This window comes from Mus musculus, chromosome 10, assembly GCF_000001635.26.
Source record: "Mus musculus strain C57BL/6J chromosome 10, GRCm38.p6 C57BL/6J".
NCBI classification, from domain to species: Eukaryota; Metazoa; Chordata; class Mammalia; order Rodentia; family Muridae; genus Mus; species Mus musculus.
Genome location: NC_000076.6, coordinates 61,614,943 through 61,631,922, shown reverse-complemented (window position 1 = coordinate 61,631,922; position 16,980 = coordinate 61,614,943). Strand labels below are relative to the sequence as shown.

The 16,980-nt window shown below is 48.3% G+C and overlaps 1 protein-coding gene across 2 annotated transcripts in view; it reads right to left on the bottom strand.

The window, feature by feature from the left end:
* Nucleotides 1–2,458: 2,458 nt before the first annotated feature.
* Npffr1 (neuropeptide FF receptor 1) overlaps nt 2,459–16,980 on the bottom strand; it is a 34,170-nt gene continuing 19,648 nt past the window's right edge. The window contains exons 2-4 of one of the 2 annotated variants that reach the window (XM_011243444.3): nt 14,746–14,995; nt 8,532–8,631; nt 2,459–6,414 (exon numbers count right to left, since the gene is read on the bottom strand). In XM_011243444.3, the coding sequence (XP_011241746.1) occupies nt 5,538–6,414; nt 8,532–8,602 (948 nt within the window). In that variant the 5' untranslated portion in view covers nt 8,603–8,631; nt 14,746–14,995 and the 3' untranslated portion in view covers nt 2,459–5,537. The remainder of the gene's footprint in view (nt 6,415–8,531; nt 8,632–14,745; nt 14,996–16,980) is intronic. The other variant, NM_001177511.2, reaches the window with a different exon arrangement.

The following is a 16,980-nucleotide window of genomic DNA, read 5'->3' as shown; positions in this document are numbered from 1 at the left end:
TTCTCATGGACTTTGCACGTGTTGCTTGCTCTGGCTGGCTCTGTCTTTCCTCTCTGGTCAGCTAGATGTATAGCTTCTACTCTCTATTATGATTTTTTTTTCAAATGTTATCTCCTTGGAGAGACCATTCCAAACCCTCCAAAATTAGCCCTTTACTTTGCACAAACTCATGTATTTTACTTTAGACATGATCTCACTATATAGCTTTGGTTGGCCTCGAGCTCAATATGTAGACTAGACTGGCTTCAAACTCACAGAGATCCACCTGCCTTGGCCTCCCAAGTGCTAGAATTTGAGGCTGTATAAACCCATTCCTTTTTTTTTTTGTTTTTTTTCCGAGACAGGGTTTGTCTGTATAGCCCTGGCTGTCCTGAAACTCACTTTGTAGACCAGGCTGGCCTTGAACTCAGAAATTCACCTGCCTATCCCTCCCAAGTGCTGGGATTAAAAGCGTGCGCCACCACCGTCCAGCAAAACCTATTCTTGATGACAGGCCTGTAATGTCAGCCTGTGTAATTTAGTGAGTTCAAGGCCAGCCTGGGCTACCTAGTGGAATGGGAGTCTTAGAAACCAAGATAACAATAATTGTGAGGGCTAACCTTTGTCTGCTTGATTGGATCAGGACTCACTTGGTAGACACACCTCTGGGTGTGTATGTGATGCTGCTTCCAGTGAGGTTTAACTGAGGAGGGAGGGCCCAGCCCATATGTAGGCAGCTCCATGCCTGGGCTGGGGGCTCTGACTGAATAAAAAGGGAAACCGGAGAGAGCAAGCTGAGCTCCAGCATCCATCCTGCTCTGCTTCCTGGCTGCAGATGCAGTGTGACCAGTTGGTGAAGCCTCACGGTCCTTCACCATAGCTGGACCACTCTTACTACCGCAACATCTCAAATCACACTGAACGGCACATGTAAACCCTAAGCCAGAATGACCTTGCACGTCTTTTAGTTGCTTTGATCCGTTATGTTGTCACAGCAGCAAGTATCTTAAACAATAGTTGCTTAAAATAAAAAAGCTGTAAGGGCGGTCAGTGGGCACATGAGAAGATACCTAACATTACTACTAACATCAGGGGAACTTTAAAAAAAAAAACAATAATCCTAAGTGTTGGCTAAAACACAGAACAACTGCAACTCACAGTGCCTGTGAGAATGTGCTAGAATGTGTCACTGTTAGAAGACATACTCAGAGCACATCCCAGGAACCTCCCTCCCTATTCACTAAGAGAACTGAACATGTGTATATGTAGAAGGGCGTGTGCAGGGATGACCACAGCAGCTTCACCCATGATAATCATTGTTAACTCAAATGATGGTCACCCAATGAGCAGATAAGACTGTGTCACGACATACAATGCAATAGAGTACTGCTCAGCCTCAAAAAGGAAGAAACTAAGGACAGATGGGTGGTTTTCTGGGGTTGGGGAGAAGGGCATACACATCTCAGAAGGATGAAATTATCTTTGGTGAACCAAATATACAACTGCTAAGATGCTCTAAATGATCAGAGCAGATGGGTGGATCTTAGCATGTGCTATCCCTCCCCCTTAAGGGTGCGCCAAAATTTAAATATATACACATCTATGCTCACAAACCAAGTGTGTGTCTCCTGTACAGTTGAAATGCTTCACTTTCACTTCTTTGCTTATCGATATTTTGTGAAATTTCCACCATGCTTCCGCAGAGGAGCATTTGTAAAGAAACAAGCAGCCAGCGACAATCGGGTTATTCACCAAGGAATCTGTTTTGCCTCAACATTGTTTGCTCGCGATGAAGCCACGGGTCACCTCTTTCTCATCTGTCTTTTCTCAATGGCACTTCTGAGAGGTGAGCTGAGGAAAGGGTACAAAGAGGTCCAGAGCCTAATAGCAATGCTTTGTCCTTCCAGCCCGGGGTTTGGCTCGCACCAGGTTTCGGGATGAATGCACAGTAGCTTAATGATAGGGGGGCTCCTGGCCTCCTTGGCCAGTTCCACCGTCTATTCCAACCCAAGTCAGCCCACGAATCCTCCAGGCCCCTAGAGAAAGCTGGCGGCCCAAGGCTGGCCAGTCTGTGGTTTGTGGGCCCTGGTGGGCACCGCCTCCCCTCGCATTGGTCAGATGTGTTCGCATGATCTTGGGGAAGTCAAGAGCCCATTCATCTGTGGAGACCACTTGGAGAATGATGACTCCTGTGGCCCATGGCACAGGACACGGCGTCCCTCCAAGAGCCCCCTTGGGTAGGGCTCTCAAGGTACACAGGTCTCTGGATCCCTTCCCCATCACAGACCATTCATCTCCAAACTTTCCGCCCATGAGAGGATCAGTCACCTCAGGAGACCTGACGGGTCACAGAGGGAACATGGCTGCTCAGAGAGATCGTCCTTGATTGTATTTGAGTGATGTAGGCACAAGAGGTGCACTCGGACCCACATGTCGGGACTGACAAAGGTACAGTTATAAAAAGAGCATCATACAAATATCCTGTGAACAGAACACATCATTTTTTATTCTCCAGCCAAGAAGGAACACAGAAGAACACAGAGCAGCTGGGTTGAGCACAGGCTCAGTTACCCCTAAACGCCAAGTTAAGAGACTTGTTGGGAGTCTCCATCCTTGGGGCTCACACGGGTATTATTTTCAAGACTTGGGTTTATTATCTAACACCCTCCCACTCACCCCCCCCATGCATACATAGTGACTTGTAACAGCTGAACCAGAAACAAGAACACACTGCCAGAGAAGGAAGATATCAGATAGACATGGAATAGTGTGTCTAGCCACAGAAGGAAAGGAATTCTGATCCATGCAACAGCATGAGTGGAACTTGAAAGGTGTTCGTGTGTTGCAAGAGCCACAAAAGGAAAGATGCTGAGTGGTTTCATTTGCAGGGACTCACAAGAGTGTCAAAATCAAAGTGAAAGGACAGTGGCTGGGAGGAGCAGGGATGGGGAGCTGGTGTCAATGGGTCCATAGTTTCCATTTAGGCTAATACAGTGCTAGAAAGGGTGCTGGTTACATTGCAACATGAATACTCAGTGCCCCTGAACTGTATGTACACTTAAAAAAAAAAGATTTGTTTATTTATTTCATGTATGTGGGTACTCTGTCGCTGTCTTCAGACACACCTGAAGAGGGCATAAGATCCCATTACAGATGGTTGTGAGCCACCATGTGGTTGCTGGGATTTGAACTCAGGACCTTCAGAAGAGCAGTCAGTACTCTTAACCATTGAGCCATTTCTCCAGCCCTGTATGTACACTTCAAAAGGGCTAATGGGAAGTTTGAACATTGGATGTATTCTAACACATGTACGAAGAAACAAGACCCCAGCATTCACACGCTTCTGGCTCTTCTTTTTTCTTTCTTTCTTTCATTTTTAAAAGGTTTATTTACTTATTTTTTTGTGTATGAGTACACTGTAGCTATACAGATGGTTATGAGCTACCATGTAGTTGCTGGAATTGGAGCTCAGAACCTCCAGAAGAGCAGTCAGTGTTCTTAACCGCCGAGCCATCTCTCCAGCCCCACTGCTGGCTTTTCTATAGCATTGTGATGTTCTTGTCAGTACTCAGACCAAGCCCATGGGCAGGCAGGTGCCACTTCTGCTCCTACTCAAGTAAGGACAAGGATGATTCACAGGGATGGCCACCTGTGTCAGGTGCCCTGCTTTTTGCCAACCATGGCCTCTCAAAGCAAGGCGTTTGGGGAAACTGAAGCAGAGGCCTTGGTGGACAGGATTTCTGAGGAGAGCTGTGATTTTGTCTCTAAGAGGCCATGCTGAAGGCCAGAGCAGAGAGCAGACTGTAACTCCCACAGTCCCCAGGAGTCTCAGGGACAGGGTTGACACTGTCCTTGCTGTGGCCTAATTTTAGAGCCCGGGAGTCACAAGCCTTCTCGGTAAACAGCCAGCAAGTCTCAGGCCACTGTATCGTGCATGTGATACTAAGACAGCACCAACTTAGAGGGCCTTGCAGAGGACCAGTTCAGGCCACATCTGGCCTGACTACACCAATCACTCCCAGCCTCCTCGCAGACTACACAGCACCTGGAGGGAGCTTGACAGCTTCCTCAGCATAGGAATCGAGTTCAGAACAGCTCTGGCTGGAGGTCACAAGGCCAACATAATGCAGATGGTTTCCTGCCCCAGCCCCAGAACTTGGAGTCATTCCTTGGAGTTCCTTCTCATCCGGCGCTCCCCCCTGCCATGCCTACCTTCTCTGAAAGGCAGGATATGGTTGGTTCAAGCTATCTAAGGCAAGCCTAATCCAAACATTGCTGTCTGTGGCCCTGTGACCCTGGTCCTACTGGGCCTCGGTTGCTCTGTGAAACAGCCAGAACATTTTATGAGTCAGATGACAGTGTTCAGAGACCTGCTTGGACGTGTACAACCAACCGTGAGGCCATTTCTTCTGCTGCTATAGACATTGCTTAGGACAGACCTGGGAACAGCAAAGGGCCAGCCAGAGCGTGTTAAGAAATCAACAGGAGCTCAGAGCCCTGGACCCTTGAAATGTCCCCCGCCCCTTTTTTTAAATTCCTAAAATTTCTGGCCACTGTGGTAATGGAAGCGAGAATGTGTCCAGTTAAGTGCACATGATTGAAGTGGCAGGAGAAACCGGCAGGGGCAAGCCATTTCCTCACCTCCTGGGGAGAAGCTGTGCTCTGCCAAGGTGACTGTACGATGAGAGCTGTGCGTCTGACGGCAGATATACCGGGTGAGAGCTGGGGTGCATGCATCTGTCAAGATGATGGCAGGCATCGTGGGTGAGCGCTGTCGTGCATGCAGGCTCTCCTACTCTCCTCTGCGTTCAGGGTTCATAAGTCACACACGGTGGAAGAGTTTGTCTGTGTCGTGCTGGGGCCTCACCACATCCCGACTGACCACCTTCTCCTTCCCAGTAAACAAAGAAGAAATGCCCCGACAAAGGTTCATGCTCACTGGCCCACTAAGATATTTCCTGAGGGGAGAGTTGGCATTGCTGTCTTCCTTTTCCCCTTGCCTGCCACCCATGAGCTCTTGGTACTGTTGGAAGCTCTGCTTGGCTCTGGGGGGGGGGGGGGGAGTCTCCCTTAGGCTCAACCCAGTGCCATTTAAATGGGCTCCCTAGGGTTCTTCTTGGAGCTGCTCAGTTGTGACATGCTGAAGTGGGTATGGCACTTCCTGGAATAAAACAACTCAAACACTGGCCCTGGCAAGCGGAGAGCTTGGATGTTTCCCAGGAAAGGGCCAAGGGGAGCTCTCTCAGCAACACAGCACAGGGGACTCGGTCACAGGTGCTCAGTGTGTAGAAGTGGTCACCTCTTCCTAACCACCTAGTGACACATTTTCCTGGGGAGACTTACTGGAGTCTGGGTCAAGTAGGATTCCCAACGGTGAGACCTTGTCACCTCTCCCTGGGTCTCAATGCCTCACTGTCTCGTTTTTTTTTTTTTTTTTTTTTTTTTTTTTTTATCAAGGAGGCATCTCGGCACCCTCTTCTAATACTGCTATTGTGCCCAGGCATCATAGTTAAGGGTCAGGGCCACAGGCCTACAGGACGTTCCCTCTCTGGACCACCTCAAATGTTCCAGGCTGGGATAGTGAGGGGCATGTGGTTGCAGCCAGGCCCTTCCCTCGGGCCATCCTGGTGGGCCACACGCCCATTGCGCAATGGCAGCCGGTTAGGCCCTGGGACCCCACTGCTGGGGCCAGACTCCGATGGCAGCCCTGAGTCGCTGGGTTGCACGTCCACCACCACCCGCCTGCGCAGGAGGCGGCCAGGCCGCTCGGAGTAGGCTTGCTTGTGGGCGGCCCAGGGAAGCCAGCAGAGCTGTGCCCGGAAGGCAGCCTGGAAGCCGCGGCGGAAGTTCTCGTTGAAGTAGCCGTAGATAATGGGGTTGGCGCTGCTGTGGAAGAAGGCCAGCCAGTGTGCCAACGGGAAGGCGTAGACGGACAGCAAGTGCAGCTGCAGCTCGCTCAGCTCCCCGTAGTCGATGAGCAGCAGCAGCACCCAGAGTGGCAGCCAGGACAAGGTGAAGAAGAGCGCCACCATGACCAGCATATGCACCACGCGGGCCCTGCGGCGCGACGCGCGGCCACCCTCGGCCACCGCCTCCTCCGCGTCGCGCGCTGGACCGGGGGCCTGGCACAGCTTGCGCGCGATGCGCGCGTACATCACCACGATGAGCGCCAGCGGCGCCAGATAGATGTGCGCGAAGAGCACGGCGGTGTAGACCTTGCGCATGCCCTTCTCGGGCCAGGCCTCCCAGCACGAGTAGAGAGGGTAGGAGCGGTTGCGAGCATCCAGCATGAAGTGATGCTCCTCTCGCGTGACGGTCAGAGTGACCGCCGAGGGACACATGATGAGCAGCGCCAGCGCCCAGATCACCGCTATGGTGAGCAGCGCCTTCCGGAGGGTCAGCTTCTCACGGAAAGGGTGTACGATGCAGCGGAACCTGCAGGCGAAGGGGTGGGAAGAGAAACAGAGTAAGTGTCTGGGAGGATCCCTGGAGGCCCAGCGGGCCAGAGATGACCTGACTAGGGGCCACTGGAAGAGGACACGTGACATTCATCACCCTACTTGAGGCAGTTTCGGATGCTACTGGAATACGATACCAAACATTCATCACTGCACTTAGGCAGCACCCGAGAACTGCTTCGGCACTAATCAGGTTAATTTACAAGTAAATTGGTTTGTCTTTTGCGAAGGAGGCAGCACAGTCCGGCTAAATTGTTATGGCTTTAGGTGGATTTAGTGGAATAGATGAGGAAGGAACAACCTCTCTCCAGAGGCTTAGATCTTTATTTTAAAACAGATTAGCTGGCAGTACTAAGGGTTCAACCCAGGACTGGCCACTGAGGTTCCTATTTACCATATCAAAGCGGACCTGGCCTTTAGGTTCTCCCAGCATCCCTCGGTTGCTACCTGTTACTGGGTATAGCTGACCTACCCCACCCTCTACCCTGAACTCTCCAGCCCAGACACTGGGCTGCCCTTCCCACAGAGGCTCCTCCCTATATAGCCTAGACATTTTGGGCTACCTCCCACTTCCTTTTGCACCTTTGGCCTCATGGCTGCTGTACTTGGTTTCCCGCTCTCCCTCCCCCTCCCCCTCTCCCCACGAGGTTCAGGATCAGGACCACTCTGGACTCTCTGAGATGTCCCTGCCTCTGGCCGTTCTCACCCACATATCTATAATAAGCTTTCTCCTCCACCATATCCAGGAGCAGTCATGGGCTTTCCTTTATTCCTTTTTCTTTTATTCAGTAGCGGGCATCACAGCCCAGTCTGTGATAAACACTCTGTGCTTAGGAAGCCGGACTAGGCAAATATACAAACGCTTTTTTTAAAAAACACGTATTTAGTGCTTCGTTCTCCCTCTCCCTTCACTTAGCCTTTTCTCCCTCTCCACACAAAAGACAACTGCAGCAGTCAGCAATCTCTTTCTACCATGTGGTCCTAGCAATGGAATTCAGGTCAAGAGGCTTGGTGACCATACCTTGATCCACTGAGCCACTTGACCAGCGCATCACAAATGTAACAGGTGTAACTTTTAGCTGTTTATAGACTCCCTGAAAACCTCAGGAGCTGGGACTGGGGAGTGGATCAGTGGTGGAGCCTATTGACAGCCCCCCCCTCCGCTCCCCCCCCCCCCCCGCCCCAATGATTGGAGAAGAACTATTTGCTAGATCCAGACTGCCTTCCGGCTAAAACTGAGGTCAGCCAAGTCCCAGGCATTTACAATACGTGCAGAAACTTTTGCCAACCTGCACTGTTCTGGGTTTGTAAACCACAAGCATTTCTACTCTCTGGTCAGAGATACCACAGTCACACAACTGTGCCCTGTTCTCTCTCTCTCTCTCTCTCTCTCTCTCTCTCTCTCTCTCTCTCTCTCTCTCTCTCTCTGTGTCTCATAGCTAAACAACAGTCTCCTGCATGTACGACTGAAGACCAGAAGAGGGCACCAGCTTCTCACTAAAGATGGCTGTGAGCCACCATGTGGTTGCTGGGAATTGAACTCAGGACCTCTGGAAGAACAGCCTGTGCTCTTAACCACTGAGCCATCCTTGCCATACTGAGCTACTTAATGAGGAGCAGGGGTGGGGTCACATCTGTGTGTTCTGGGAAGGAAAGCTTAAGCTCACCTTGGCCACACGTACAGAACCATTTGTCATCCAGAGTGATTCTTACTCTAGCCTCTGCTGGAGGCAAAGGCTGGATGACCAGAAGCGACAGACATGCAGACGGAGTAAAGCCAGGGCTTCCAGACACCAGCAAGTAGATAGAATATAGAAACAAAAAAGGTCGGTCCTTCCCAGCTATGCCAAGCCCATCTGCAGACAGGCTCCTCTAGCTCTGGCTTCCCGGGCTCAAACAAAGGAGAGGTGGGACTCCTGGTACCCAGGATGCAGACTGCCTTGAGCAGACCCCAGAAATTGCTATGAGATCTTGTCAGGAGTGGCCTCTGCCTCCCAGAAAGGGATGGGGTGGTATTCTCAACCGATCTCTCCCTACAACCATCTAGCTAGTCCCAGCGTGCCAGTCCCAGAATTACCCAAGGAAGGTTCTCACCTCTCCACGGCAATGGCCACCAGTGTGAAAACCGACGCAGACACGGACATGCCCTGTACCAAGCCGCTCATCTTGCATGTGGCATTGTCAAAAGGCCAACCTGTAACGACAGAGGCCCCCACAGGGTGAGAGATGCCTAATCAACAAAATGCATAGCACCTGCCATATAACCAATGTCTCCTGGAAACACCGCTCATTGATCCTCGTGCTGTGAGGGCTTGTGAGGTCTCTGTGACTGTGACCGAGGAGCCAACCAGCGTGTGAACACTACTTTTAGGAAGATGGCCTTTAGTTGACAGCTGATTGTGTCAATGACCTTCAGGTCATCTAGCCCTGCCTGATGTCTGGAGCCTATTATCCAGCCCAGGAGGGAGGCCGTTCCTTCCTCGAAGTAGCTCTGTTATTACCCAATCATCATTATCACATATCCACAGCGTATATATTATTATCACACCTGTATACTGAAGTGGACCAAACAGATAAATAAACAGGCTGTGGATAAACAAAGATTTTTGTTCTCACTGAGAAGAAAGCTACAAAAAAGGGAGGAGCTAAAATACATTTTCTGAGACTGGATTGGAATCTGAAGTATTAGTATGGAGCACAGTTTCTGAAATACAGGCACATGGCCAGACACAGGAGCGAAGACGGAGCTGGGTGTGGTGATACATGTCTTTAATCTCAGCATTTGGGAAACAGAGGAAGACAGATCTCTGTTGAGTTTCAGGTCAGCCTGGGTTACATAGTGAGTTCCAGGGAAACCAAGGCTACATGTGAGACCCTGTCTCAACAACAACAACAAAAGACATGTGTCAAAGAACTCTATGGCAATTTGCATGCATGTCCCAGCTCTGTCCCTTCAGAGTCTAGAATCAAGCCACTCTAACCCTGATAAGCACCCTCAGGAAGTCAGACCTTTGCTTGTAAATACTCTACTCCTTGGCCTGTGGAGATGGCTCAGCAGCTAAGACAACTGGTTGCTCTTGCAGAGGACTCTGGTTCAGTCCCCAGCATCCGTATGGTGGCTTTCAACATCCATAACTCTCTAGCTCCAGGAGCTCTGATGCCCTCTTCTGACCTCTGTGGGCACCAGGCATGCGAGTAGAATTCGCATGCGCATAAAATAGAACTAAATAGTGCAGGCCAATCAAAGGAAACAAGGCTTTTAAAAGAACTAGTTAATTCCAGGGCTGGTGTAAGAAAATTGTGAGATGATCTAGAACATTCTGTGGAATGAAGAAGGAAGGAAATACTCCAAACATGATGGCTGTATATGGGAAGGACACAGAAGCCAGCGGCTGTGAGCTTCCAATTGCAATTGCCAGACCTAGAGCAGTTTAAGCAACAAAATAAACAATCATGTTGGATTAAACGCCAGGAAGCAGAGAGCCAATTAGTAAATACAGAGGATGTGAATGTCATTAAGAGGGAACAGGATGAGAAGCAGTGTTGTGGGTGGCAACACTATGAAGTCGGTACAAAAATATAACGAGCCATGACATTTGCATGGTCTCAGAGGATCACCCCGTAGGGTACTTCATAATTAGAAAGGGGGAAGTGCTGGCTTCACAGCCTAGAGACAGCAGTTACCTAAGCAATCGAGCAAAAGGCTCGGCTCTCATCTGTGCCTTGCCCACGGATCCATGCTGCTCTCCCTCAATGGCTCAACTGAATCTAATCAAGGTGTAGGGAGCAGAGGACGCACGGAGGGAGTGAAGTTCTGAGTAAATGAATATTGCCTACATGGGCATAGCCATGTGCAGGCTCCAAAGCTTGGACCTACAGGACATTGGCAAAGCCATGTCATATTGGCCAGGCTCAAGAGGAATGCCAGCACATTCCTCACGAATCAGAATATGATCCCCCCCTTTTTTTTCTTGTTGTGTTTTTTTTTTTTTTGAGACAGGGTTTCTCTGTGTAGCCCTGGCTATCCTGGAACTCACTCTGTAGACCAGGCTGGCCTCAGACTTAGAGATCTGCTTGCCTCTGCCTCCCAAGTGCTAGGATTTAACGTGAGTGCCACTAGGCTTGGTTCCAGAGTGTTTATGATGGACTGACCAATGTATGAAAAGACTAGCAACTCCTTCCTGGATGTTTAGGATGTTTACAGCCTGAGACTGCTCACCCGTAGAGGCCTCCGTCTGAGACAAGTTCCACACACACCCTCCAGTGCTGGATCAAAAGAGCATCTCCCTGAGGTTCTGCTCTGCATCCGTAGTGCTAGAGAACCCAACCTGATCCCAGCTTTACTGTACGAACATCTGTCCTTTAAAGAAAGGGGGAAGAGGTTGCTTTACAGATGCCCTAGTCACGAGGCATCCTTAGTCAAGGATCCCAGGGCCAAAGTGCAGGTCCTGGCATCAGAGAAAACAACAAAAATGCTCATATTGCAAATAATGGAAGAGCAGCTTCTAAACATGTGATGTCATGACCTGGCACCTAGGGCTGATTGGAGAGAGCTAAGGAAACACTTCGGTGAGCTGGCCTGGGAAGCACAGACTTGTCATCCCAGCTACTCAGGTGGCTAAAGCAGGAGATGTCAACCTCAGGCCTCCGCACCTATGCATACACTCACACATACATGAAAAAAATGTATACATGCATGCATGAATGTGTGCGTGCATAAGCATCCACACACAAAATAAAATCAAAAAGAGAGCCGGGCATGGTGGTGCACGCCTTTAATCCCAGCACCTGGGAGGCAGAGGCAGGTGGATTTCTGAGTTTGAGGCCAGCCTGGTCTACAAAGTGAGTTCCAGGACAGCCAGGCTACACAGAGAGACCCTGTCTCAAAAAATCAAAGAAAAAAAAAATCAAAAAGAGACCAAGGGGTTGGAGAGATGGCTCAGTGGTTAAGAGCACTTGTTGCTCCTGCAGAGGAGTGGGATTCAACTCTCAGCATCCACAACAGCAGCTCACAACCACCTGTAATAAGTCCAGGACTATGGGATTTGATTCTGACCTTCACAGGCACCTACACATGTATGGTGAACATATAAACACTCAAATACACCACGCATACGCGTGCGCACGCGCGCACACACACACACACACACACACACATGAGTAAGTTAATAAGGTTTTTTATATTTTATTTTATGTGTATGAGTGTTTGCCTGCATGTGTGCACTCTATGCATGCCTGGAGCCCTCGGCGCTGGAGAGGACTTGAGAACCTCTGCAACTGAGTTCACTGATAGTGTGGGCCATCGTGTGGGATCTAGGAACCAAACATGGGTCCTCTGCAAGAGCAGCACATGCTCTTAACCACTGAGCTATCTCGCCAGCCTCAAAAAAAAAAATATATGTGTGTGTGTGTGTGTATACACACATACATATGGCTGAGAATGTAGTTTAATGATAAAGTATGGTTGAAGCCTAATTCTAATCCCTAGCACTGGGGTCCAGAAAGAAGGAAGGAAATAATTAAAATCAGCTAGATACCCTAGGTCTGACATTGGGTGAGACAAGTGGTTCTAGTCAGAATCCAGAACACCAGAAAGATTGAGTCTAAGCTCCCCAAAGCAACGTTTCGCAAGTACCAAACTCCTAAATATCAAAACCCTAAAAACCAAAGCCGAAAGCTTCAAATTCCATGGAAGGCTCCAGGGAAGGAGTATCAGTGTGCCCCAGGCTGTCCCAGGAGACCTGTATCCACGTCAGGAAGGCAGAGCACCTGGGAACCTGGAAAGACATTGTTTTGGTTGTGACAGTAAGGATATCTTCAGGAGAGACTGTGAGCCTGAGTGGGTAAGGCGAGGAAGACCTATCACACAGAACATGCGTGAGAGTGAAGCGTAGGGCATGGGCCTGTAATTACCATAATCCAGAGGTGGAGGAGTTCAAGTTCACTCTAGGCTACACCAAGGCGGTCAAGGTCAGCTCTTGTCACAAGCCTAAGCTCAATCCAAGACCCACATAGCAGAAGAGAATCTATACTGCATAGCGCCATAAGCTGTCCTCTGACTTCTACATGTATGTTAAGCTACATGCATTCCTATGCCCCACAAAGTAACAGATACACACACATACAGACACAGAGAGAGAGAGAGAGGAGAGAGAGAGAAAGAGAGAGAGAGAGAGAGAGAGAGAGAGAGAGAGAGAGAAGAGAGCAAGAATAAAATGTCATTTTAAAACCTGAAAATAAGGGGAGCTAGAGAGGTGGCTCAGTGGTTAAGAGCACTGGCTACTCACCCAGAGGTCTGGAATTCCCAGCACCCACAACCATCTGTAATGGGATCTGATGCCCTCTTCTGGCATGCAGGTGTACATGCAGATACAGCGCTTGTAAATACAAATAAATAAACCGTTAAACATTAAAAATAGGAGAAACAAAATGGAGTGGCTGCTGGAAAATCGAGGAAGATCTGCCTCTCACTGTTTACTGCACTCCAAGACAGTCAGCAGATGGTTGATGATGGCGGGGCTTGCCAGCCCTTAGGCATGACCTCTGTGTGGCTGCTTACAATATAACCCTGAAGTACCACTTTTTCATATTTTCATATGTTAAAACTTTTTGCTTTTTTTTAAGTTTTAAAACCTTCTCACTATTTTTACATTATCAACCTCTTTTTAAAAAATCTATATTTAGTTATGAGTGTTTTGCCTGCATGTATGTGTACCATGTGCATGTAGTACCTGCAGTGGACAGAAGAAGGAGCTAGAAACCGTTAACAGGTTGTGATCCATGGGTGCAATTGAACACATCGCCATGTGGGGATTGAACATGGCTCCTCTGCAAGGGAATCTTAATTCTTAGCTGCTGAGCCATCTCCATCTCTCCAGACCTAGCCAGCCCAATTTCCTTCCTCTTTTTTTTTTCTTGCCCCACCCCCAAAGTAAGATTTTCTTAATGCTGGATATTTGACTTTCACACCATTTTGAATACTGGCAATATAAACTATACACGGACTTTCAGAGAGTTCTGATTTATGTATCTTCTTTTGTAAATCTGGCTCCAAGAGTGTGTGCACTGTTGCCACACTGACTTTATCTGTGTCTGTAAAATAAATAAATAAATAAATAAATAAATAAATAAATAAATAAATAAATAAAATTTAGTGATATCTTTTTGATGTCTGCATTTACGGGAAACAAAATTTCTCAAAATCTTCCCCCAGGGCCACTGTCTATAACTCTATATAGAAGTGACCTATCAAAGGTTTTGGTGGAGCCCACCAAACGTCTTAAGAATCAGATGAGCTAGAACACAGCTGGCACCACAGGGCTCAGAAGACAGAGTTGCGAGAAGAATCACACATGCCAGGCTAGCCTGGTTGCATAGCCAATTCCAGACTTGCTTGAACCACAGGGTAATATCTGACAGTCACCCTAGCCCCCACAAGATTTGAGTTTTCTGCCAGTGTGGTGGTTTGAATAAGAACGACCCCCCCAGAGCTGGGCAGTGGTGGAGCACGCCTTTAATCCCAGCACTTGGGAGGCAGAAGCAGGCGGATTTCTGAGTTTGAGGTCAGCTTGGTCTACAAAGTGAGTTCCAGGGACTGGAGAGATGGCTCAGCGATTAAGAGCACTGACTGTTCTTCTTGAGGTCCTGAGTTCAATTCCCTGCAACCACATGGTGGCTCACAACCATCTGTAATGGGGATTCAATACCCTCTTCTAATGTGTCTGAAGACAGCAACAATGTACTCACATACATGAAATAAATAAATTAATTTAAAAAAAAAAGAGTGACAACCAGGGCTACACAGAGAAACCCTGTCTCAAAACCCCCTCCCCCCAAGAAAAGAATGGCCCCAGAAGCTCATCTATTGGAATGCTTAGTCACCTGAGCATGGGACCCTTTGAAAGGATTAGAAGGATTAGGAGGCATGGCTTTGTTGGAGGAAGTGAGTCACTGGAGTGGGCTCTGAGGTTTTAAAAAGCCTATGACAGGCCCAATTCTCCTCTCTCTGCCTATGTCAGGATGCAGATCTTACTGACTTCTGTGCTGCCCTGCCTTCGGTCACCATGACAATGGACTAACCTCTGAAACTGTAAGCAAAGCCCAATTACATACTTTCTTTCATAAGAGTGGCCTTAGTCACAGTGCCTCTTCAGAGCATGAAAACAATGACCAAGACATCCATGGCAATCCAGGAATCCACAGTTCTAAAGTGGAATGCATACAATTCCCAACCTTCACTTTAGACCCATTATGAACAGAATGCACCGTTCAGACCTGTGATCGTCTCACACACATATCATTTGAGTACCTGAGTGTTTATGCTTGCAGCAATACAAGCTATTGTCGCCTACTTTATAGTTAAAGCAGCCTCTGAAGTGGCCTGTTCCATTGCTGTTATTGTCATGACCTTGTGATTGATGCTTGTTTTCTGTTTGAGATTCAGTTTCACTGCATAACCCCAGGCTGGCCTCTTGAGTTCATTCAGATTATCACACCTGGCTCCACCATTCAAGATTTGAGCATTTCAGTTGTGTTTCTTGGAATTATGGTTCAAACTCCTAGAAAATGACATTTAGGGGACACTAGTGAAATTTAAAATAGACCAAAACAAACAAAACCAAAAACCAAAAGACCACCCAACCCTGATGAGTTATCAACACACGGAAGCTTTCTCCAGGTATTTACTCTATTATGATTGTTGGGGAAGGAGAGCAAAGCATATGCCAAGATTCTATGCTAGCTTCGCTATTTTACTTTAAGTCTAACATTGTTTCAAGGGGCTGGGGAGATGGCTCCGTGGCCAAGAGCTCTTGTTGATCTTGCAGAGGACCTGTGTTTGGTTCCTAGCATCAGTGACTCAGAACCATCTACAACTCCAGTTTGAGGGAATCTGATGCCCCCCTCAAGTCTCTGCAGGCACCAGAGACGCATGGGGTGCACATGTATACATTAAGCAAAATGTCCATGCACATAAAATAAGATAAAAAGTTTTAAAAATAGCAGAGCAGTGGTGGTCCACGCCTTTAATCCCAGCACTCAGGAGGCAGAGGCAGCCAGATCTCTGAGTTCAAGACTGCAGAGCTAGCTTGAGGTCTATACAGAGAAACCTGTCTCAAAAAACCAAATAAATAAATATACACACAAATACATACACAATAAATATATACACACATACATACATGCATACTAGAATAGGCAAACACTCCCATTTAAAAAGTACCTACCAACAAAGACTCCCTTACAGCCACAGAGTTGTTCTTCTAGGAGGCCACATGACTTTTTAAAAAAAGATTAACCTTATTTTTAGTGTATTTCTATATGTGTATATCTGCATCTCTGTGTTTAGGTGTGTGCACATGAACACAGGTGCACGTGAAAGAGGTGTTGGATCTCCTGAACTGGAGCTAGTCATCTGTAGGCTAACCAGCGTGGGAGCTGAGAGTGCGTCTAGTGAGCCGTACACACTCGTAACCACTTGGCCATCTCTCTAACCACTGGGCTGTCTCTCTAACCACTGGGCCATCTCTCTAACCACTGGGCCATCTCTCTAACCACTGGGCCATCTCTCTAACCACTGAGCCATCTCTCTAACCACTGGGCCATCTCTCTAACCACTGGGCCATCTCTTTAACCCCTGAGCCATCTCTCTAGCCCTTCTCTTTTTTTAAAAAAAAAATCACATTTGATGTGTGTGCATGCACACATACACATGTGTATTTGTGTGTGTGTGTGTGTGTGTGAGTGCACTCGTGTGCACATGCATACATGCACAGAGGTCAGAGGACAACTTGCAGGAGTAGGCCTTCTCCTTCTACTTTATGGGGCTCGGGGAAAGAGACTTGGGGACCAACCAGTCACTCACCTGCTCAGCCATCTTGACACCCATCATGTATATCCAACCATGGAAATGGACTAACATATGGGCATGTTTCACACTGGAACTATTTTCGACAAACAATGAGCCCCACTGTTTTTGGCATACAGGTGCACAGGTTTAAGGCACACATGCAGCCAGGCAGCGTCCATCAAGATACAGAAATATTGCATCACTCCAGGAAGCTTCCACTCGGTCCTTCATTACCGGACCCACCCTCCATCTCTTGAATCTGTCAATTTGCTATCTCAGGGGACAGAAAATACGATTTGGCCTTTGAAAATGTCACATAAATGATTATACTGTAAATACCCTTTGGAGACTTGTAGGCCAGATCTAGATCTAGACTGTCTGCGGGTGCTGGAAGAAGGTTGTACGGTTTGTGTTTGGCATCTCTGCGGGGATCAGAACTCAACAGAGAGGCAAGTCTCCACCGGGCATACAGCCAGAAGACTCTCCATCATTTCCCTTTAGGATCCAGGAACCTGCACACCCTCAGGCTTCCCCTCCCTGGGCCTGCGTCATCAGAGCCACTATAAAGAGGGAGCGCAGACCAAGGAGGACTCCCTAGGAACAGCTGAGAACCCCAAGAGCCAGGGGATCTTCCCCCTTAGACCTGAAGGGTCTCCACAGCTTGAGTCTCCAAACTCTGATGTTAAGACAAGACAG